Source organism: Neopelma chrysocephalum, unplaced genomic scaffold (genome assembly GCF_003984885.1).
Source record: "Neopelma chrysocephalum unplaced genomic scaffold, ASM398488v2 Primary Assembly neopelma1_96814, whole genome shotgun sequence".
In the NCBI taxonomy this organism is placed as follows: domain Eukaryota; kingdom Metazoa; phylum Chordata; class Aves; order Passeriformes; family Pipridae; genus Neopelma; species Neopelma chrysocephalum.
The window spans coordinates 282,766-306,543 of NW_020925458.1; the positions used below are offsets into that span (position 1 = coordinate 282,766).

At 40.9% G+C, this 23,778-nt stretch overlaps 1 protein-coding gene across 7 annotated transcripts in view; it reads left to right on the plus strand.

The window, feature by feature from the left end:
- Positions 1–23,575, plus strand: part of KANK1 (KN motif and ankyrin repeat domains 1) — a 122,110-nt gene extending 98,535 nt beyond the window's left edge. For 4 of the 7 annotated variants that reach the window (XM_027709582.1, XM_027709581.1, XM_027709584.1 and 1 more), the window contains 9 exons: positions 9,289–9,507; positions 10,335–10,443; positions 11,464–11,673; positions 13,261–13,348; positions 16,055–16,286; positions 18,937–19,079; positions 19,607–19,807; positions 21,986–22,084; positions 22,752–23,575. In XM_027709582.1, coding sequence (XP_027565383.1) covers positions 9,289–9,507; positions 10,335–10,443; positions 11,464–11,673; positions 13,261–13,348; positions 16,055–16,286; positions 18,937–19,079; positions 19,607–19,807; positions 21,986–22,084; positions 22,752–22,814 — 1,364 coding nt within the window. In that variant the 3' untranslated portion in view covers positions 22,815–23,575. The other 3 variants (XM_027709579.1, XR_003538556.1, XM_027709583.1) reach the window with 3 other exon arrangements.
- The last annotated feature ends 203 nt before the right edge of the window (positions 23,576–23,778 follow it).

The window sequence follows — 23,778 nt, forward strand, 5'->3', positions numbered from 1 at the left end:
CATGCAATTTTTAAAAACTTCAGTGTCAGATTTGACGGAGTTGAAAGTCATATATAGTGTCTGTATCAAAATGACTTGCTTCCACAGACATTTCCGTAGTGTTTCTTTCATTACCTTTGTTCCTTGTGCTGCTCAGAGCGAGCTGTGGGGTGCTTTCCCCATTCCAGCCAGCAGGGCTGATTGCTTTATAATAGGCAACTCCAGAGCACTTCACAGAAACCACATCTTGCATCTTCTCTGTTCCAGTAACTGTCGTAATGCCTAATTACAGCCTCATGTTTGAAGGGCATAATTACTGCTGAAGGTTTTGTGATACTGAAGAAAGGCGAGAACTGAGATTTAAATACTCCTTGCTTTTTATTTATTAATTTTAAAATATAGACAATTAGTTTGAGGGATTCTTTATTCCCTGGGGTAAAGTTGATTACTTCTTAAATTATTATTATGACTATTATTATTATTAGTGTGTCTGATAGTCTAGTTTAAAAATTAGCCAATTTTTTCTAGTATCTTATTGGTGAAGCCAATCACATTACTATTAAATTTATAAACAGTGGCTTGCTGGAAACCACTGTGTAATGCCTAGCAGTGACTGTTGGATACTACCTTCTTGGTCCTGCTGTACAGTGACTGAAACAAGAGATTAAGGGAATGGGAAAAACTGGTGCAAATTCATCTGTATTGTGGATGCTGAATTGGGAAAAAAACCCTGAGTAAATACCATTTAATGTCAGCATAATATTATTGGCTAATTCACAGCTATATAAAGCTCTTGCAGCTTATTTACTGTCTTAAAATTTACCTATTTTTGTTAAAATGTAGCTTGGTAAATCTGATTCTTTTCAGTGCATGTGCTAAATAGAACCATCCATTTTAAATGAGCTGAAGTAAGAGGTTTGGCTTCCCATAGTAAAGCAATCAGCAACACTAGTGTAGTGGTAAAGAAAATGTATTATATTCTATCTGTACACATGCAGTATGACACTGTGTATGTAATATTATTATCTTTCTGGTATGCACTTTATATTTTGGTCTTCTTACAAGTAGTGATATAATAGTAAGGGTATCTAGCAGACACCAAAAGTGTCCGTAAAAGCATGAACCAGAATTATCACTAGCTGTAACTCCATAATTCCATTCCCAGCTTTTACTGCACAGTATCAGATGTGTAGTCTAGGGACTTGAAAGTATTCAGACACAGGTGGAGCAATGGATCATATTTTACTAAAAATGTTTGTAGTTGGATTCAGATTTCACATTCTTGATAAAATTATTCCGGAATAATTTTAACTTGTAATGCCATTATCTTTAGCTGTGGATGCTGAGTGTAAAATTTCTTTATTTTTAGTCCCTGGTGAGAACTATATGCCTGCATTGCATACATAAATCAAGTGCTAGGCTCTAACAGTTTAGACCCATGGAGGATTGGAGTGGAAAAGAGGTCTTAAGCCTGAAATGTTACCCCATCTCTTTCTATTAATCTTGAAAATATTGTCTTTACTACATTTATGTGCTGGTCCTGCTGCCTGTTCCTGTGGTTTTACAGATCATGTGTTACATATTTCTGTAGCAGGATTTTTGCTGAATGAAGCATTAACTTAAATGATCTGTAAACACTGGAACTAATAAAGCCTTTTTTTCCCCATGCATCAGTATCTCGTGATAGCTTGTGAGATCTTAATAAGTCTTTCTTCACATTTAGGTCTCTTGGATGTAGCTTTTCAGGTGCCTTATGTGGACTAGGCCAATGCCCTTTCTCCAGGCCTGGCATCTCAGGCTGATTTCTGTAAAGCTTGTATAAGCACAAAAATCTTTCAGAGCACTGAGTCTCTATTCTGGTTTGGCTAAAATAAGCAATCAAGTTTAAGTTATTGAGAGAAGTGTGATCTCACAAGGCTCATTTTCTTAGAAAAACAGGCTCAAAATAGAGGCAGAATTGTCTAGTTTCCAATTAGCATCAGTAGCATTAATGTTTTATTCAAAGAGCATCCTTAGGAAGCATCTCTTAGATGCCAGTTCCTTTTAGGGCAAAAATACCTGAGCTGGCTTTGAGGCATGTGATTTGGGTACTAGTTTGCTTTGTTAATGGCTTAGTGGTCTGTTCCACTTCTGAGGAGGACCATCAATCAAATTCTCAGCTTTACAGATTTTTCTTTCTGTTAGTGCTGGGGAGAGGGTGTGCTGCAGGGGCCTCTGCCATCTCACACCTTCTGACACAGCTTGCGGCAGGTGATGGAGATGCAGGCAGGAGAGCTGGAGCCTGCTGAGTGGGACATGGGTTGGCAGTTTTTGTTTCTAGACACCTGTGACCTCTGAGATGATCTCTGAAACAAGTCCATTAGCAATTAGTATTTTGCTTGTTGCAAAATAATCACTTTCACTTCTGTAATTAGGCAACTTGTATTTACATATGCACTGTCTTTCAGAAGCCCTAGTGACCTCAGGGAAATCGAACCCACTGGCCAGACGAGATGATTTCCACTCTGCAAAGTCATGTTAGTTGGCATTGGCAGCCTGTGTGTCCAGCTGGATGTGGGCCACAAACCTAGGTGCTAACTGATCCCTATTCTTAGACCAGACAGCATATAGAAGGACTAAGAGAGGCGAGTGCATTCAGCTTCTCTGTTTGTTGCATGGATTTTTAAAGAAGTTTCAGAATGTTGCATTTGAATGTGCATGTGATGTGTTTTGCAAAATACCAGCCAGAGGCCTACTGTCACTTGTAGGGGTTTTAACTACATGGACATTTCACAAGTCTTGTAGATGAATGTCTTTCACTGTCAAGGAGTTTTTAAGGATGGTATTTAAAAACAACTTATCTACCATTGCCCTGAAAAATTGTTTGAGCATATTTGACCTGAAGATGCATAGTTATTTTGCCTCAGTGCTCTCTGGATATCAGTTTTATGGTTGCTTTTCAGAGCAATCCTGATTGAGCACCTCAGTGGAAACATTACACTAGTTAATCATCATGAGGAAGGAGGCAATTTCTCGAGTTAATATTTGAGGGAGTGAAAGGAAGTGGGAAACAAATGGTATCAAAAAGTCTCGAGGGTAAGGAAATCTTGATGTGCCATCTGGTGGAAAGATCTTCCAAAGTTTTTAAGACTTAAGTTTCAGCCAGAGCAGGGGAGGCAGGCTGAGGGACAATGAAAAGACCAAAGGACTGATGGTGGTCTGAGAAGCCTCTGGTTGTCCAAAATTGGTGTGTAGGACTAATTAAGTATTGTGGCTATGGTTGTCTCTATGTTGTCATTTGTAATGCAGGAAATTGGACAAAGTTGGGTTTCTTTCTTTACAGCTCTTCTGTTTGGCAGTTCTTTCTCTCAAAGTCTGTGTAGCTTGATGGATTGGTAGCTCCTCTCCTGGCAGCATGGACCACACTATTGAAGTTGAAGACCTGGGGCTTGCCTGAGGCTCAGGAGCCAGGGCTGATATGGTGCAGGCATGTTGGGAAAAGCTGTGGGCTGCTACAAATCACACTGGTTGTCTGCATCTGTGCAAGTGAAGGAAGCCCTCAGCTTCAGCTCTGCCACAGATGCATGCCTTAAATCACCAGTTGAAGTTTCTGTACAGATGTGTTTTTTCATGTAACAAACAGGATCTATCCATCTGTCTGGTGGGAAGAAGGTGACTGGCATGAAGCATTTTCCATATTCCCTGGAAGGCAGTGCATGATACAAAACAGCCATACAGATGGTCCCACCTGTGTGCCAAATGAGTACTGTTTATTTACGTGTGTCTGGTAGGCATCTTGGAGTATGCAGTGCCTCCTCTGCTTTCTTCATATAGTGGGTGGTGTTTCTTGACCTGCTAGTTGTGACAACATGGAAAGCTTAAAAGGATATGTTGTTAAAAAATGGTAGCAACCTCCATATTAGGAGCCAAGGTGTTTAGCAGGGTTTTTTTGGTTTTAAATATCCATACAGTTATACCAAAAGAGAAGCAGAGACCTGATCAGTCATTGTCCTATAACGGCATTATTCAAATTAAACTCCATAAACCTCCTTTACAGACGTTTCACATACCTCCCCTGGTCATGTGTTAACAGAAACTTACTACTATTGTCATTATTATCGTTACAATATTTGCTGTTTTCATTCTGTGGCAGCACTAAATGCAGAGTTTGAATCTGAAACCTGCTCTATCCCCTCATTTCTGCTTCAGTTAATAAAGAGCATAATTTGCCACAGTATAAATTATTTTTCCCTTCAAATCTATTGCTGCTGAGAGAGTGGCAAGCTGCAGCCTGCTATGCTGTTAGATAAAACCCCAGTTCCCTCCCTATGCTGTGGCACAGGTTCATAATGATCAGGCACTGAGCTTTGTTTAGTGTTCAACTCCCATGGTAACAGGCACATCTATGAATATTTAATGAAAGGAGATTCCCATTTTCCCAAGGAAGCATTGTCATATTTCAGCAACAATAAAGCATCATCTGAGAAGATCAAATTCTCATGAATGAGAAAGAAAGTACTCTGAGATGACCTTCCTGCTGTGCATCATGAGGTACTTTGATCCACCACTCATCAGGGAAATGAAGGATGGCTTTCACCAAGCTTCACACACAGTTGTCTTGGGAAAGACAGCATTTCATAAATAAGATTATTTGCTGCTTCACAAATGTGTGATTATTTTTTTTTTGTGGTCCAGTTAAAGGAATTGGTTTTAACTTACAGTTTCAACAAACTGGATTCACAATTTAATTTGGGGATGGAAAGCAGCTTCTCAACACAGAAAAAACAGTTAAAGTGAGAGTGAAAATGAGATTGTTCTTGCAGTCCTCTCAAAGGAGCCCTCATCCTGTTAGAAGGAGTGTTTTCCCTGGAGCCAAATGGTAGTTCAGCATTTGCCTCTGCCTAGGCCCTGGGTGACTCTGCCTTCAGCCGGTTTATTGTATAAAAAGCACGTGTGGCAGGTTTTTGTTCTGAAATTTTAAATTGGCTGACTTTTAACCAGGAATGGCTCAAAAGTACCTTTTAAAATGAAACTAAGCTCTAGTCTTCTGAAGGTAACATATTTATCAGTTGGATGGGTTACTATAAATTGTTGTAAATGTTTAAATGTAACGTTTGCTCATCTCTGCCTTTTTATTTACCTTAATGGAATGGGCTTTTTCTTCAATAGTTCTGATTTGTATACCACATAGAAAGTGGATTAAAAATATTTTTATGCAACAATAACTTTTTAAGCATAAAGCAAAATAAGATTTAAAACCACTGGAGAAGACTTTGGGTTCTTCAGTTACAATAATTTCCTAAGTAGCTTATTGCTACCATGAAGAAATCATGCAGTGTGAAAGAGAAGTATTTCCTTGCTGTAAGTGCTCCAGACAATATTTATACACTTTCTTTATTCCCTACACTCTCTGAGGAATGTATAACTTTTATCATTGATCATTATAAATATATTGTGGAAATAAATGCTTGCACTGATCAACAGCTTAAAAATAAAATCTTTGTGCAGTTACTACATAGGCAGTAACCTCTTGCTCTTTTTTAAGCTAGAGGCCTGTGATGTTTCAGCCAGAGAGCTAGATTCTCATCCTGAGGCTGTTTAATTCCCTGGCCTTGTTTGCACTTCTCGTGATTTTCAGTGGTATGAAAGTATTGTCAAACTAAATTAGTTTTATAATAATACTTAGATTTGTTTCCGTCAGACTAAATGGAAATCTTCAGAAGTAGGTAAAGGCCAGACTTCTGTTACCATGAATTCATCACAAATTCAAGGGAATCCAAATGAGTTCCCTGAACCAGCTTATGCTGCCATAAATGGGAAGAAAGGTCTGCAGTTAGGAAGGGAAATTGCATCTTAATAACAATAAACAGATTTTATATGTACTAGAAATGGCATGGTAATCTGCTCCTGCTCTATAGTAGTTTTGCAGTCACCCTGGTTTAAATTGGTGAGATTTTCAAAAGAAGCACAAGTGATTGATGAGAGGAGGTTCCTTCTAAAAAATTAAACCCAGGTGCTCTTATTCCCTCAAACCACTGAAGATGCTTCAGTCACTTTTTTCCCTCTGAAACTGATGAGACCATCTTTCTGTGTGTTTATGAGCAGTTGAAGTCTATAAGTTTTTTGTTTTGTCTTGTTATACTTCTGCCTCTAAATTACTCCTGAAATTTTCCAAGATCCCCTGCTATGTTGCAAAATACATTCATAAATTCTTGGCAGCTCCATGCTGTGCTGTAGTTAGCTATGCTATATCAGTACTTGGAAACTTGTGTCAAGTTTGCAGTATTTGCCCACAACAGTAGACTAAGGAAAAGCAGCAGGGCAAGTCTTTCCGATAGGCTCTGTCTGGAGGCAGTGTCTAGCTAAGCATTGAACCTGTTGGCTGATTTGCACAGTGACCTGGAGAAGGATTCTGCTCAAGCATACTTTAGATTTCTGTGAGGTGAGAGGAAGTGTCTGTTTTAAGATCTGTGTAGACTAATGGTAATCTTCAGCCAGGGTTTTGTTTCCCCTCTGGAGAGGTGCCTCCAGCCCCAACAGCAACCCTGCAGTCCTGTTGGAGGAAGAGGGAACTTGGCTCATTTGGCTTTTTGGTTTGCACAGCAGTAGATTAGTCTATTAAATCACTGACTGTAAGGTTGAATGGCGCACCTCCTTCCTTCATCTTTTTTCCTGAGTGATCAGCCTTGGTTGGTGCTCTCCAAGCATCTTTACATTGGCTGTTTTGAAAAGGGGAAGGCCTGGGAGCTAACATTAAATGCTAATTAAAGGCTTGCAGTTTAATGCTGAGTTGGACCCAAAGCTCTCTTTCCCTCATCATTGGGTACTGTGGATGAAGTAAGTGTAGAGTAACAGCATTACTGGGACAATGAGAGTACTGACCGGTTTATCTAATGCACACTTGTCTGCTTGCCCTCAAGCCTTGATGTCATCTTCTTTTGTCCAGCTGAGAAGGACCCCTTTTCTTTTTCATTGGAAGGCATAGATGTCATGCCCTAGATCCTGAACTCAGTGTGGTGCCCCTCAGCCACTGATGCATGAACCAGAGGAGGGGACCTACAGGGGTCTTTTTGCGTTGGTGGCAGGTTTAGCTAATAGAGAGGCTGTGAGTCTGGGGAGAGAAGGCTGCTACTGTCCCTCTCCTTTCTCTCTGTCCTACCCTGCAGCTCCATCTCGCGTGTGTCCCAGGGCAGGAGGGAGACACCTGGGGAAATTCATGCTTTGGGGGGATGACAGGGCACACTAAGGTACTGTTGGTTTACCTCAAGCTGGAGCCCCACTCTGTCCTGCTGGAGTCCTGCCAGCTGCCCTCAGCTCTGGCACACACAAGCCCACCTGACCTGCCACGGTTGTCACAGCTGCTTTTGTAGGAGAACTGTGATGCATGACAGAGGATGCAGAGAGTTCTGCTGAAAGCAAACCTGAGCACCTTTGGAAGCTTTGCATATCCCTGATGCTTCAGAGCAGGTTTCTTCTGCTCCCTCCCACGTTCTCGGAGGCAAGGCTGGAGCAGAAGGGGTGACCTGGTAAAACCACCCCAGGCAGCCCCACCACCAGCTGCAGCTGGATGTGGTTACTGTGTTTGGTACTCTTTCATTGTAGCTGTCATAGTTCCAAGCAAGTAGAGGGAGAGACAGTTCCCCTGTTTTTCAGCTAAGGGAATTTAAAAATTCTTGGGTTTGGCTCGGGGCTCCACCAACTTGGCAGCCCTCTTCTCCTTGGCTTTTGGATAAGGGATGATGCTTACCGTTGGGAAGAGGCCCAACCAAAGTCAGTTGCAAAATGGGGAAAGGTGAGGGAACAAGGGATTCCCCTCTTGCTTCATATGTGTGTCCATTTTGTCCCAAGTGCACAGACGTGTCTCTAGGAGAGTTGCTTCTCCCCAGGAGGCCCTGGGGTAGCTGTCACCTTCAACACACACAAACACCACCCCCTCTTTCCACTTAAGTAGAAGCTTTTTGACTATACCTGTAGTGATATATGGCTGTTGATACCCTGCTGTGTGCCTTTCCCTGCAGACGGCTTCCCACTGTAGCTTGGAGGAGCTATAAGCTTTGGTGGAAGTTTGCAATAGGTCTCACTTCTGGAGAAGGTGCCTTGGGAAATGCATGTAGGGTGAGATGAGACTCAGCTGGGAACTCAAAGACTTGGCTGGAAATGGGAGCAACTGGGAGGAAACTGCTGGGAAGTGACAATGTTTGGAAAAATCAGCTTCAATAGGAAAAAAATTACTGAGGTGAAGTAGGAAGTGGGAAAGGCAGTCCAGCAAGAACAGCTTGCTAGACAAAGATGTAGCTGTGTTTCTAAAAATTAATGTTTGGAATTTACCTTACTACAGTAGATTAGCACACTGTACAGTGTCATTCATGTGGATGCCAATGTGGAGGCTGTGGCTTAATTCTTGATAAATACAAAGGCAGAAAAATATGGAGGCACATGTGATTGAATGCTAACAAGATCACTTAGGGAGGAATATGTGTGTAAAAAAACCCCAGTGTGTTCCACAAACAAAAGCATTTGTGCAGATTTGTAGAGCATTTGTAATAGCACAGCTGGAGGAACTCCAGGGGAATCTGTAAAAGTCTGTGCGTAATTAGCACTGCCTTTTAAATACACAAAGGGAAAAAATGAGTGAATGCCAGCAAATCAGCGAGGGGAAAAAATATAACCCAAACATTTGGAATTTGATTTAAATACAACTACTAGCTCAGTACAATCCTGTCAAAAAAAAAGGAAAAAAAAAAAAGGAAAGAAAGAAATGTAGTGTGTGCGAGTTTACTGCAGTTGTCTCAGTAACTTGGTTAAGCATATAAGTTTCAGAATTAGTCAGAGTGATGGCAAAAAGGAAAATTTCTGAAAAATTTCTGGTTTCATGGAAAATTACATTCCCTAAAAAACAAGTGCAATAAAAAGCTTACTTCTCTTGGAGAAAGACTGTTCAGAGGAGATGTGAATGTGCTGTTCAGGCATGTCAGTGAGGAGCAGCTCAGTGAGCCCACCCTGAGCCAGGGTGGCAGGAGCTGGGGTCATTGTTCATACTGAAAGAGAAGGAAAAGGAAGCACCATTCCTTTTGTGCATTTTAAAGCCCATATCTTTATAGTTTTTCCTTGTATTGCATATTTTCACCAAAAGAAGAACTCACAGCTATTTTTTGCATTTTCTGAAAGCAATCACGGTCTTTTTCATATCAGGTCCTAGAAAAGAGTATTTTAAAGCACAAGGGGTGCCCTTTCTTTTCCAGTTTGGGGTTTTTTCCACCTGTTGATTACAATATTGGCAGAAATACTTTGTTCTGACTCCTCCATGATGCCTACTGTCTTCTCTGGCAGGTGCTACTTTGGAGTACATCCCACACAGTCAACTTGCAAACACCCACTTAACTTCAAATTTGCGAACGCTGAAATTGGAGCAGGACACTGTACCTGCTCAGCAGGAGAGGAAGACTCCCCTGGTGGAAACTGTTCGGGGAAGGAAGTCCTTTTCTTCTCAGGATAAAACTCTTGCTCCAAGTAACCTGACAGATGACCAGCTTGCCTCAGGCCTTTATGGTAATAACTGACTCACATTCACCTTTCATCATTCTGGTGGAGTCCGAATATGAAATGCAGTTAAAAAAGCTTTTCAGTATTACCAAAAATGTAAAAGCAGGAAAAGATGCAGCTACAGGGAAAGTCACAGTTTGAGACCCTGTGTCAGCAGATAGTGGTTAGATGGCAGATTGTAGCATCAGCGAAATGTCATTTAGTGTCTTCATAAGAAAAATGTACTGAAAGAGTTAATTTTTTTTTAAATACTTAAATTTGTATGAATGTTTTACCTGTCTTATGCTTAGAGATTGCTTAAAAAGTTGTTTCAATGAATACTCCAGTCTAAAAGACTAGCCTTGATTGAGCCTCCCCACCCTGTTGAATAGTTTATTGTTAAATATGCTTTCTGTGTTGTTTAAGTATGCTGTCTGTACTAATGCATTCATTCTGGCAAAGAGCTGCTGCTCTCTGACACCAAGAATTAAGATTTTCTTAATAGAGCAGAGTAACCCATTTCAGCATTAGAAGTTTTTCACAAATAGCGAAGAAAAACAAAAAGGTTATGTCTTTTCCTAAAGTTTTCTAAAGCATCATAAAGATTAGCAGCATGTTGGAAGATGGGAAAGCTAGGCTACACTAGTTTCCAGAGCTGATTTTGAAACTGTTCTTCAGTATTTCCAATATGCATCTCACACCATGACTGTATGTATAAAAATATTAGAAAACTCAGCTTCAGTTGGTAAATTAAACAGAGAGCTGTTTGTTATGAAAAATTGTCTAAAGCTGCTGCAGTCAAAGCTGGCTACAGATTTGTACTAGTATGTGTGCTTTGTCTCCCTTTTTAACAGTATGTACTAATAATGAAAACACGCTTAAATCTATCATGAAGAAAAGGGATGGGAAGAAGGATTTGAGCAACACCAAGAAGAACCTGCAGTTTGTTGGCATTAATGGCGGGTAAGAGACCTGTCTCCAAAACATCTGTCACTATAGCACTGTACTGCTCTCACAGCAGGTAGGACAGGAAGAACCCAGGAGCACATGCATAGCTTTGGCCCGTCCTTCAGGCTCACGTGCATCTGCTGAGAGTAGGTATCAGAAGGAAGAATGAGACAGCTGAGCTCCTCTTAGTCCTCTTGTGCATTCAAGTGATATATGGCATTAGTCTCAAGTACCTGTACATGAGATTGCTGCCAAATTTAACTCAGGAAAATGAAATGAGTTCAGCCATGGGGACATTCCTCAGGCAATGCTTTATTAAGGAAAACTTGTAAATATGTTTGGCAGCTGACAAGCACAACACTGTAAAATTAAACAATACAGCAAGAGATGGCATTGCCCAAAAATTAATTTTTCTGGCTTTGTGTTAGATAAATACAGAAACTTTACTACACAAGTACAGAAAACAGTATGGAAAATTTTCATATTTTAAAATACCTTGCCCTTGCAGAATGTTGCAAAGAACTTGAAAATGGTTTCATCAAATTGTTTTATATAGCTTTTCTAGCTCTTTCCTCAGATTAGTTTTTCTTTAGTACAAATGCTTTGTGCAGTATATAGCCTAAATATCCCAATTACTTGATTTCATACATATTGACTGAAAGTATCATTACTTATAGTGGGGGAATGTTACCACAGGTTTGTTACCTTCTGCTTATACCTGACTAGTAAGGCAACAACACAATTTACTCTGAACAAAGTAATTTCATTTTGGGGATAAGACAATGTCTGACAGAGTGTTAAGACTTTTGTTTAAAAAAGGTTGTTCTTCTTTCATTACACACTGTGTACATACTAATGATCAGTTATCAGTTAGCCTTGACACTGAGTTCAGTGAGTAGAAAAGGTCTCTGAATGGAAAACAGGAGGACTAAGCCTTTGCAAGACATTTTTCCACTTGCACCAGTGCAAGCAGATACTGTCCACTGCTGAATGGCACTGAGCAAGCACCCCTGCCCCTGCCCATTCTTCCCACAGGTATGAGACCACATCCAGTGATGACTCCAGCTCGGAGGAGAGCTCCTCCTCAGATTCAGAAGAGGAGTGCGAGGGCCATGAGTACCCCTGCGACCGGCACACAGAGGAGAAGCAGCCCGCCCCACACACTGCGGAGGTCTGTGCCGTGGGGGCAGAGAAGGACAGTCCTCTCCCAGAGTGTGAGGCCGAGGAGGTGGAAATCAGAGAGAGGTAGGCTGCTCGCCCCCTCCAGAGTGCCTCTGAGGAGGTCACTGCTGCCTCGTGGCATGGGGTAAGCAGTGGGCTGTGCTCATGCTGGTGGAGAAAACATCAGCCCTATCGTTGTTTGACTGCTGCCCAATTCCCTCCTGCTCGAGTGGATAGTCAGAGGCAGTTTCATGGCAAAACGACCTTGTGTGAGCAGGGAGAAGGTGTCAGAGGGTATCCTTTCCAGCAGCTGATCCTATTGACTTTAAATGGTCCATTAATGGTGAGACCCAGGTGGCTTATCCAGCCGAGGCTCTCCCAGGACACAAATGGCACTTGTTTGGGAGCTGGCAATGCCTTGTGAATGGCCTGGTCTGTAAAACGAGCAAGCAAATGAGTCTGGAGCCATGCACACCAGCCTCCTGGGAGTACATCTTGCATTTGCACCTTCCACGGCATCTCAGCCATGGCTGGTAGTGCTCAGTAAGAGGATGGGCTACAGAAGCAAGGACATTGTCCAGCCCTCAGATCATATGCTTCATGTGAGATCATATACTGTACTACACTTCTAAGGTCACTATCACACACTTCTTCAGCATTTCATGTCTTAAGCTGCTTTTCAAATTGCTGGTAATGGACTGTGTAAGAGGATTTGACAGACAAGACTTTTCTGTTTTGTATACGGAAAGCAATTGTGTCATGAGTTTTTACTGATTCTTCTTTAGTAAATGGTAAAAGGAAGTATAAACATAGACAGGGAAGGGATATTTTATAGACAATGGTTTTGCCAGTGGTTTACAAGTGTGCTAGCTTGGAAAATTATGTAGGTGGAATAATAACAGTAAAAGAGCTAAAACAAAATTAACGTCATGTTTCACTGAAGGTGTAGCTTAGCATCAAGTTCTCTGTAATTGTCAGCTGCTAAATAAAAGAGATGCAGAAATTAATAATTAAGAGCTTGGAGGCCTTGGAGCTGTGTCTTCTGAAGTACTCTGAGCTTGCTTTATACAATACTGTAGGATAGCTTGTTATTTTACAGGTGGCATAAAAAGATGGGCAGTTTCTCAAAAGAGCTCTCTAATTTACATTTATCCTAGCAGGGGGTGGTTGTGAAGAGTAGCAGGACAGCTTAGATAGCCATGTGTACTTGAGGAACATGTTCTTTGCAAGCTGACTGCCCTGGCAATGCCCTTTGAGGGGAAGGGGCAGGGCACATGGCTATGCATGGACATGGTCCATGCTGTGGTGGAGCATTTCATTGCTCTGGAAGCACTAGCAGCTGGCGTGTAACCCAGGAGGGCTAAAATGCCCACCTTACACACAGAGTGTCCTAGCTTCTCTGCTTTCTGGGAGAATTTTCCTAAAATTGCCATCATCCTCTCTGCAGGTTATAGGCAGAGATGGTTGGCCACAGTGACATGTGAGACAGGCACAGACCTTATGAGTAGGCACTACTATGAGTAGAGAAGAGCTGCCAGAGTGGCTTCTGAATGGCAGATTGCTTGCCTGGAAACATTAATTCCTAGAGAACTTTCAGAAAGATAAATGTTTCTATGCTGAAACGTTAAGAGAAAAATTGAAACATGCAGTATATGTTGCTGTCTCCCTCAGATACGAGCTAAGTGAAAAGATGCTTTCTGCCTGTCACTTGCTGAGAAACAACATTGATGACCCCAAGACATTAACCAACAAAGATGTGGTAAGCAATACAGGGCAAAATTCTCTGTCAGATGCAATAGAAAACTTCAGAGAAAGATAACTTGTGGTTTTGCAGGACCAGCATTGCAGCGGGTAAGCAGAAGAGGATTTCGTCTTTCCTGCGATGGTCACAAAGCTCTTTCTATCAGGAGACTTTTGTCCAGAGAATGTACTTGTGCTTTGTGCACTTGGGTGTTGTCACGCAAGGCACACACATAAAAGTAGTAACATGAAAGTGCAGTTTCAACACATCTGTGTATTCCTGTGTTATTTTTGTAAGTGTTGCTTTAGCACTGCTGTGGGCAGCTCTTAGGCCTCACATTAGGAGACTGTATGCCGTAAGAAGACTGTTACTTCCTGTGACAAAAGCTCATAGTCTGTTCTGAAGCTGAGGTGATCTGCCTCCTTCTAAGCACAGGGGTGTTGTTTGTCTGACTTACTGCACTGGTGGTTTTATCAGTGCTGCAGAGAGTAAGGAGTATTCATTGTTAATACTCATTCTCAAGAAATGAAATTGTATTTGCCTCATATAGAAATTGCCTATACTGCCTTGTGAGGGCAATCTGAAAGCAAAGGAACACTGCTTAGTGATATGAAACTGAATTTTGCATTTCTTACAGTTGTGTGGTGATGTAAAAGGCAACAATCCACTGATCTCCTCTACTGCAACTTCTTAAAGACAGTTATGTTGTGTGTATGACACAGTAGTATTGTCTGTGTCCAGTTCTGACATTTGTGGTCCAGGGAATGTTTCGAAAGGTTGTTTAATACAGTTGTGACAGATCGTTTTTAATCATGTATCTGTCTTTCAGGAGTAGTTTAGGCATTCAAACAACAAATGCTTTAGGCCCTGTTGGAGTTGTAAGTGTCAAAAATGGCATAACCACATGATGATCTCTGCCTTGGAAGTGTAATTTGAATTTACGTTTTTCTTTCTTGTGCTTAAAGTGTCTTCCAGCACAAGTAGTGCTTTGTAGGTGGAAACTACAGACTCATCAGCTCTTGTTCTCTGTCTATCTGCTGATAAAGGAGTCTTGTCCAAACAGGTTAAATGTCAGTACAGCTAAGGATCTATATAAGTTGTCCCAACCTCTTCCAGCATACTCAGCTCTTATGGCTTCTGATTACACCAGGAGGAGCTGCGGATTGCTTATTTTGGAATGTGGATTACGTGAATAAAAAGAAGTGTGCTATTTACTTAATAATGTGTGTGATGCTGTGACTAAAAATAACTTCTTAGTGGTATTTTGCACTCAGTAGCGCTTAAAATTAAAAAAAAAATATATTGTGTTGCTTTATGATCACTTTTTTGTTCAATTCTGTATGTTCGCAATACATGTGGTCCAACTCAAATAGTTGGACCTTGTCAGTTTTCATTCTGTAAATGTGTTTCTGTAGTACAGTTATACAGGTAGTACTGATGTATGTAGAATATTCTCTCTTTACCGGACACGCGCCACCTCTAGAGCTACTGCAGTGTTTTCCCCAGAGGCTAGATAAGCTTTTTGAGTCTCTTCTCTGCAAAATTGTCCTTGAATTTACTGGCCTCCTTGCACATGGGGGGTTATGAGGAGGATATGGTGTTCCTTCCAGGTTACAGAAACTGCCTCTCAAAGTCAGAACTGGTGGTGACTGTGGAAGCCTCCTTGGCTCACAGCAAGATCTGCTCTACCTACATTTTTCCCAACAGATAAGTTACCTGGCCTAAGAGGCTCATACTCCTTCACCCTTAGTCAATACCAATGTGAAAGTTTATCCTGAGTGTGTAGCCTGCATCTTCTCATTGCAGCTAAAATCTCTTGCTACGACAGCCAGCCATGCTTCAGGTAAAGAACAGGTTCTTTCTTTTCTTACTGCAACAGTCTTTTTTGCCTGTGAAAATGTTACAGCAGTTCTTTCAGCACAGCATCTCCAGTCCTTCCTGTCTGTCCCATAGGTCAGATTTCCTTGACTTCTTATCATTCTTGCTGTTCACCTTTGAAATTGTTTCAGCCAAATCTTTTGTGTCATTCAGTGATCAGACCAGACAAAGTAGTCCAGATGTTGCCTTTACAGCAATAGGCAGAGACTGCATCACATGCTGTGCAAGCTATAAATATGTTTATTCACCACAAAACAGTATTTGCCTTTTTCATTACACTACGATGTTGTTGTCTTGGGTTCAGCTTGTAATCATCTGTAATACCCAGCTCTTCTCCTGCAGAACTGCTGTCCCGCCAGTTCTCATATACTTGATGCATTTGATAATTTGTGCCTCAAAACTGGACCTAATTGACTTAGCATGCTGTTGTTTTAAGTCCAGTCAGAAATGTGCATTTTCCCTGCTCTCTGTCTTGTGTTTATTAGTGATTCATAAACTTAGTTAAGAATTTGATGGAAATGGTTACTCCAAGTCTTTTTTTCTGTTCACCAGTATTTGATAACCATTAATTCTGAGACGATGAGATTAATTCTGGGAGTAATCTCATCCATGTCCTCAGAGGGGAATAATTCCTGAAAATCAGGTGAAGTGAGAGGAAGTAAACAATTGGTTTTAAAGAAGGCTTTAGTCAGAGGGGAAGCTTCAGTCTGTCATCTTGTTTGTGAGCTGAATGCTTTCTTCCCACATTGGACTAAAAAAGGCTTGACCTGTGTTGTTGACTTGTGGGATGGAAAATCCTTTAAATAGATGGCCCATATGTAAAGTTTTCTGGTTTGGTTTTGGCAGAGGTTTTGTTTAAATACCATCCAGCATGAGTGGTTTCGTGTCTCAAGTCAGAAGTCTGCTGTCCCTGAAATGGTTGGAGACTACATAACTGCTTTTGAAGAGATTTCTCCTGCTGTCCTCAGACATATCATCAATATGGCAGATGGAAATGGAAACACAGCTCTGCATTACAGTGTCTCACATTCTAACTTTGAAATTGTAAAGCTTCTTCTGGATGCAAGTAGGTTAACAGGTTTGCTTTTTTTTTTTAATTATTATTGGGTTTTGCAATTCTCACAGGTGAAATTCTTGATGAACAAGAGATCAAGTTTGGGCTTTTTCCAGCAATTGTTTTAACTGTTAACAGTTATATGGTGAGTCACTTGAGTAATCTGGAATCTTTGTTTTTAGCATTAGCTTTTGAGATGATGTTTCTTGAAAAAGTTATAAAAACACTCAGGTAAATTATACAGAATTGGCCAGTGCCTGAGACTTACAGTTAGATCCCTGAATTTTGGACTGTAGTTCCAAGCTCAGCAACACCAGGCTCTAGCACTGGATTTCTCTGGAGGCAGTGCAGCTGCTGTTCAGTCAGGTGTAGGGTGCTGGTGCAGGAAGATTCACTGAGGTATAAACATCCATCTTAAACACTCAGACCAGTCTAGTTTTATCTTACTAAAGCAATGCAAAACCTTTTTTTGGCCACCACCTTGACACATCTATTCTGCCTTTCTCAGAAACTGGAGCAGTATGGCATTCTGTCACAGAAGAGCATTTTCCTGATCCATAAGCAATGTGATGATGCTTCATGTAGTTGCTTTTGTTGTTGCTTCCTTTTCTCAGTCCCCTTGCAGAGAGGGTAGTGGCCAAGGAGAGACTCCAGAGCATCTGCTCCCCACATGCAGTGTGCCAGATGGCAAGCAGAAGGTATCACATTGGAAATGGTCCTAGGCAGGATGCGATCTGTTTAAGCTCCCTCTTTGCTCCCTGAGTGAAGTTGGTTTCTCTAAACTAGTTATAAAACCTGTCACAGTTGGTTGTAAAAGCTTAACTAGGCCAATAACACATCTGGAGTGTAAGCCAAGCAATATTCATAAATCCAGAAGGGTAGCATCAGATAAACAAGGATATTAATGATACAAATCTCAGATTTCAAAACCTAGCACATCTGTCACACATGCAGAGATTTCCTCAGCAGCAAAGTGAGCACTTTGAAATCTCTGGTCCTGTTTGAAGGCCCTCTTCCTGTTGGGAAGAGTGAGTCACGGCAGGGGAATTCAGGGAATGTCAGGAGCACAGTGAAATGCAGCAGGCTGGCTCTGCAGCACAGCGGTGGTGGGAGGGAACTGCCCCTCTCTTCCCTAGGTATCTCAGGGTAGCAGGAACATGTTCATCTCTTGCTGGAAGTCAGGACCTCCTGTAGGTTCCAGCAGCTAGTGTATGCCTGCAGACACCAGAGGTTAACTGTAAAATACAACAACCGTGACTAGTGCCAGGTAGTCCTCTGCGGGAGAACTGCTTGTGCCAGCACTTGGAAAATGTTTTCAAACAGGCAGATTCCTTCAGGTTTCAGGAGTTGTCCTCTGGACTGTGTCTGAATGGTCAGTGTGATCAACTTTGCAGCGTGGTTATGTCACAGGCAGATTGTTGGTCCAAGACTCTGTCTCTGTGTGTTTGGTGGGAAGAAAGAACAAGATCAGAGAATCCTCCATATCACGAAGCAGAGTCACCAAGAGGACAAGTAGGAGAACAGTTTTGTTCATTAGCCATATAGAAAAGGAGCTGAAATGTGACCTCAGAAAGAACGCTCTGCTGAAGTAGTCTAGTCAGGGTAGGAACACATCACTTCCAAAAATTATTCATTACTCATGATGTAATGCATGTAGCAAGAGTGTTCTGTGGCTTCATAGAAGTGATGTCTAAAAGTAGTAAGGTAACATCACTGATGTCTGTGAAACATTAAAAATGTACATTTTCTTACATCTGCACTTGTATTGCTTCTGAAATGTTCTTTTCACTGAAAAAGAAAATCCTTTGGTAATAGATCTGTAGAATTTCTTGGAACATTTCTGCAATTGTGGTGCAATTTAACCCCTAATCTAGAGATACTGTTTATGTAAGTCTGAGTCCTTGCTTTTCAATAAGATAAGCACACTGAAAACCCTGCTCCCTGGTAAACTCTGATGAATTTCTGCAGAATTTTAGGAAGAGAGGGAGACTGGAGGTAAGATTTGAACAAAAAGGAGAACTCTTGTCAGTTGCTGTCATGGTCAGAGCACTTGACTGTATTTGTTCCCAGAGTAGTTTTGTTCACAGTCAGATACCCTGTAGAACTGGAAGCAGCCTTTAATTTAAAGGGTTTTTTTTTGGCAACTCTAAAACATGTTGAAGTACACTTGCAGATTTTCAAAATAACACCAATTACAGGAAAAATGTTTGTGCTGAGGAGAAATAACTTTTCAACTGACTGTGTTGCTGAACCATTTTTGTTTTGCAGTGTGGATGCCCTCAGGAGAAGAGCTTAAGGACTCTCCTGATGGTATTTCTGGTGGCAGAACCATGACCCTGACGGCCATGTCAGATTTCAGACCACTTGCTTTTACATAAGAAAAAACAAACGTACAAAGAAAGCCCTAAATGATAGCATATAAAATGGCTCTGTGCTCTCCCTTGTGTTATACACATAGTAGAAAAGAATTCTTTTCTTTCTCAGGCTCAAGAGCTCCCCTGTTTATTTATTTATTTTTTATTTTTCCACTTTCCCTTGAATTGCTTCCATTATGAAAGCAGTTGCTGCTTTTTCTTTTTTTAGGCTGCTCTACTAACAGTTTATTCAGTTGATTAGCACAATTACTGCTTTTTGGGTTCTTGCTTTCCAAAGAAATTATGTCATCCCTCTGCAGATGTCTGTAACGTAAATCATCAAAACAAGGCTGGTTATACCCCCATCATGCTTGCTGCGCTTGCAGCTGTGGAAGCGGAGAAGGACATGAGGATAGTGGAGGAACTGTTCAGCTGTGGGGACGTGAATGCTAAAGCCAGCCAGGTCAGTCAAATGGTTCACAAGGCACAGTTTGCATTCCTGTGACCTTTTATCTTTCCTTCCACGCTCCCATCCTTGCTCTGTCAGTTCAGCTTTTGCACTCATTCACTTTCACCATCTGTGGGTTTTTTGTGTATGTTTTTGATTGCTATATACAAAACGAAGCGGAAGAATAGTTGAGCCTCAGGTCCGGACCTCTTCTAAAAATCATGGTTGAATATTATATGAAAGAACTATTACTGAATTTTAGGAGGCATTTAGAAATTCTGTGGCATTTAGCTCCTTCCAAAGAACTGCAGATATCTGGAAATAGTTTGGATATCTTTCACTAATTCAATAAATAGCTAAGTGAATGTGAGTTATTTGGTGCATAAAAGGTATTTAAATAATGGCAAACCCAAGCCTTGAGAGTACTGTTTAAGATAATGATTTCTTTTCCCCAGAAGAAGCATAGTGTCAAAAAAATGTGTTCATGCTTTGTCACTGATTGTCTCTGTATTTATTTGGGTTTTCTTCTTCTTTTCATGCAGGCTGGTCAGACTGCACTGATGCTAGCTGTGAGTCATGGTCGGATAGACATGGTTAAAGCTTTGCTGGCCTGTGGTGCAGATGTCAATATCCAGGATGACGAGGGCTCTACAGCTCTGATGTGTGCTAGTGAGCATGGACATGTGGAGATTGTTAAACTTCTGCTGGCTCAGCCTGGGTGTAATGGCACCCTGGAGGACAATGTGAGTTACCTTTCCAGACTGTATTACTGAAATCTGCTTAAGTGAATCTCTGACTCAGAGAGTGCTGAAGTACCAACCACATGAATCTTCTGCTTAATGGTAGTAAGTGCTGTGATTATTTGGCTAATATTTTTACTTTTCTAACAGACCTACCTGGTAGCCATTTCTGTGGTTAGCTGTAGGTGTTTAGTGGCCAGAACAGAAAAAAGTATTTGTTAGCTCATAGTAAAACATCTTCCCTTCATACATTCCTTCCCCCTTTCACAGGAGTTTTCCCATTTTCAGTTAGGACCATATCTGGTGACTTTGAGGCCTTTCTGTATTGCTTTTCTGTGCCTGTGGCAAACATCAGTTCTCTTGACATGATGTTCACACTGTATCTACACAATGACTTTTGAGAGTACAGGTTTGGTCTCAGTCACGAAGCTCTGTTGTCCTGACAATAAAGAGATACAGACTGTGACTTCCATGCCAAGCGAGACACTTGTATATTTTTTGTTTGCAGGGATCATTGCAGCCTACACTGTCAGCAGACAATTTGATCTGTAGAATTCTCAAGCTTGAAAATGTTGACTTAGCTGATCTCTTGCCAGTACTGTATTCTTGTTAACAACATTTCTTGGGTACTTTTCCATTCTTCCTATTGCATTACCCACTGAAATGGAGCCTGGGTTTGGGATTTTGGAGGGTGGTTGTTTGTTGAATCTGTTGCAGAGAGACAGAGACATCATTTCTCTTCATTCACTGACCTGCTGCAGGAGGCAGCTCAGCTGTCTGATAGTACTAGCAGTGTGTAACAGCTGGCCTGAGGAGAAAATGTAAAAAGACTTCAGTGTAACAAACACTTTTGGGGCAATCTAGATAACTGCAGCCAGGATGCTGTTAGCACTCTTAGTCATGAAGTCAATAATTTAAAAATCTTTATGGGAACATGACGCTTAAGTATTCCTTTAGCCAGTTTCACACTGTTTCCCAAGCACAGTTTGACTGCTGCTTATTCATTTTATAATGGGCTTGTCTGTGCTGTGAGATTTTGAGAGTTTTAGCATTCCCCTAACTATTCTGAATGTCACAGCAAGGCTTTTCCAGTCAGTAGTAAGCTGAGCATCATCCTACTAATGTGTGCCACTCTGACTGTGATTCAGCATCTCTCTTTAAGCACTTGTGTTGCCTGTGGAGTGTTGTGCATTTGTAGTTATATTGCATTGTAGTGGACAGCTATTCTAGCTCCCTGTCTGCTTTATGTATAATTGCCTCCTGTAGTCTCATAAGGAGATTTTCCATGTGGATGCTGTCTGTCATGTCCTGTTCTGGAAAAAGGGTTTACAGTTTAAGTACTTGAGCCAACCTCTCCAATACCAATACCAGCACTATGGCCATGGCTGGAATACGTGCTCCATCCCTGTGAGAGCACATTTCAAATACGGGCATTATTGTAGAAACTTCTGTGTGCAAGAGCCAAATGGCAGGCAGGGAACCAACCAGCAAGCCAGGGGATGCCTGACATCTACTTCTTCCTGGACCAAACATGGTCTAAAGGAAAAACAGCAGATCAATAAATTATCCTTTCAGCAAAACCAGTTTTTGCTTCTAGCACCCTCAACAACTGTGGTTTCTGAAAGCAATAATATCTTCCAAGAAACTGAGATGACAGTATTTAACCATGAAATTATATTTAGACTTCCATTAAGGAACATTTGGAATTAGGAGTGCAAATTCTCCTTGTGTTAATGGGATCTCTAACACAACAATTATCATTTTAATACAGCAATTATCATTATATTTGATTCGCATTTATCCCTCCCTTATCTTCTCTTCCATTTGTTACTGACATCATAGTTTCTCTCAGACAGCCCAATCTTCTGAAATCACTGGTCTTACACAGCACTACATGTAACGTTATTGTGATAATGGTGTGCTTATTCTTCCTCAGCAGTAATCAAGAGTACTCGTTGACAGAAATTATTAGGCCTCTGACAATTGGACTACCTCATAAAACAGCAGTGCAAGGCTTATAATAAAAGAAATGAAACAAGACTCTAAATTAACCTAACTGTGTGTATGAGCACCAGGGCCTCCACTTCATAACTTCCCTTCTCTGTTGGCTGATGGGACTTTTAAGAGATCTGTTAATGCATACAAGCACTAATTCTCCTGTTTCTTCCTTTCTTCTCTCAGGATGGCAGCACAGCACTTTCAATAGCCCTGGAAGCTGGACATAAGGACATAGCAGTTCTCCTTTATGCGCACGTCAACTTTTCCAAAACCCAGTCACCGGTTAGTATACAACCCCCTGTAGTTTATGTTTTAACTTGCTGCTCCTGGACATAATAGTAAAACGTGAACAAGAAATTAACCCCCTGGTAGCTAAACAGTAGTACAGCACATGAAATTTCAAGTTTATTCACAGGATCATTTTTGTGGTGGTAAGTGGACTGTACTTTTTAAAATGCAGATTGACTGCAGAAGGTTGAAGCCTGGCTGAGGGATACTTCCTCCTCCTCTTCTTCCTCCTCCTCCTTCTCCCTTTTATCTAGAGATACAGATAGCTCACTAGCAAGGTTCATTAACACTGCCTTGTGGATAGGGTGCTCTTGTATTACTGTAATGCTAATTATTGACCTGGTCACCCAAAGATAGCTGTTTCTGGCATTAGAGCTGTCCTAGGTGTTCTGGCAACTACCCACCCCTTCTCTAGCCCTGACTCACTCTTCTCATAAACTGCTGTTAAGCATTTCACTGTCTAAAAAACATGCACTGTCAGTTAGTAGGCTGTATGATAGCTGGTACTCTTCTTCCTAAAATTAAAAAGAAAAAAAAAGGTCAAAAAAAGATTTATCTGTAAAATTAAAGGCAAGGGATTGAACAGAGTAATTTTGAGTGTTGTGTTCACTAGCAGCTGGCTGGAATAATTTGACTTTGATTAATTGTTCTTCTTTTCTAGGGCACTCCTAGGCTTAGCAGAAGGACATCTCCTGGTCCCACCCACAGAGCCACGTTTGAGTAGTAGTTCATGAATATCTGTAAAAAATCTCTATGCCATCTGTAAGCTGCTAAATGTTACTGTTTTACTGAGACAGATACTGAATGTAATTGTCTTGTGCCTGAACTCACCAGCAAAGTGAAAGCAGAGATCTAGTGCTAAAGATAGAAAACTGTAAACTTAAAGTAAGCCTATAGTTAAGTAGTGCTCAGCAGAGAACCTTTCTGTTCTTTTCTCACATAGTCATCATTCTGTACACTGGCATAAATCCTGTTTTTCTTTGCTGTAGATTATCTTCTCCTGTGTTATGTGCGCCCTAAGACTTCTGAAGCTGTCCATGCAGGGGTGTCCCAGTGGCTTCTTTTTAGTCATTCTAAAATATATTTACTGTGCCTAGACTTTATCACAGTAAACTTTTCATAGATTTCATTCCAACATGATTTTCATGTTTTTAATTATTTGAAATTCAGAAGTTGCAGTTGCTTATATAGTCAGCTCCATGGATCTTGAGCTGGTGGGTGAGTGGGTAGGTATTGGGGATAGAGCCTTTTGTCAGGTCTGAAGTTCACTAAATAAGTCGTTGCTAATTGGGGATAATGTATAACTTTTTATGTAAAAGATATTAGTGTCTATAAAATTAATTCGCACAGTATTTTCAACATTTTATATTCCTTAATAATTAAAATCTAGATGAAGAATTACATGTCTTGTTACCATATTTTTATTAACTGTGTCAGTCTATAAGCTCCATACACGTTTATTGGAGAATAAAATTAGAGGTACCAGTTGTATATTCCCCTTGAGTGGAATTGAGCGTAGTTCTCAGTGCGTATTTATGGAATGCTATTACCTTGTCACATTCTTTAGTCATGAGTATTGAAATGTTTGAAGTGCCTTAGAGTCTTGCCATATTTTCAGAATAAAATTTCATTATGCTGTTTTACTCCTCTCCTGTTTTACTTGTGATTTGTGCTCATCCAGAAATGCT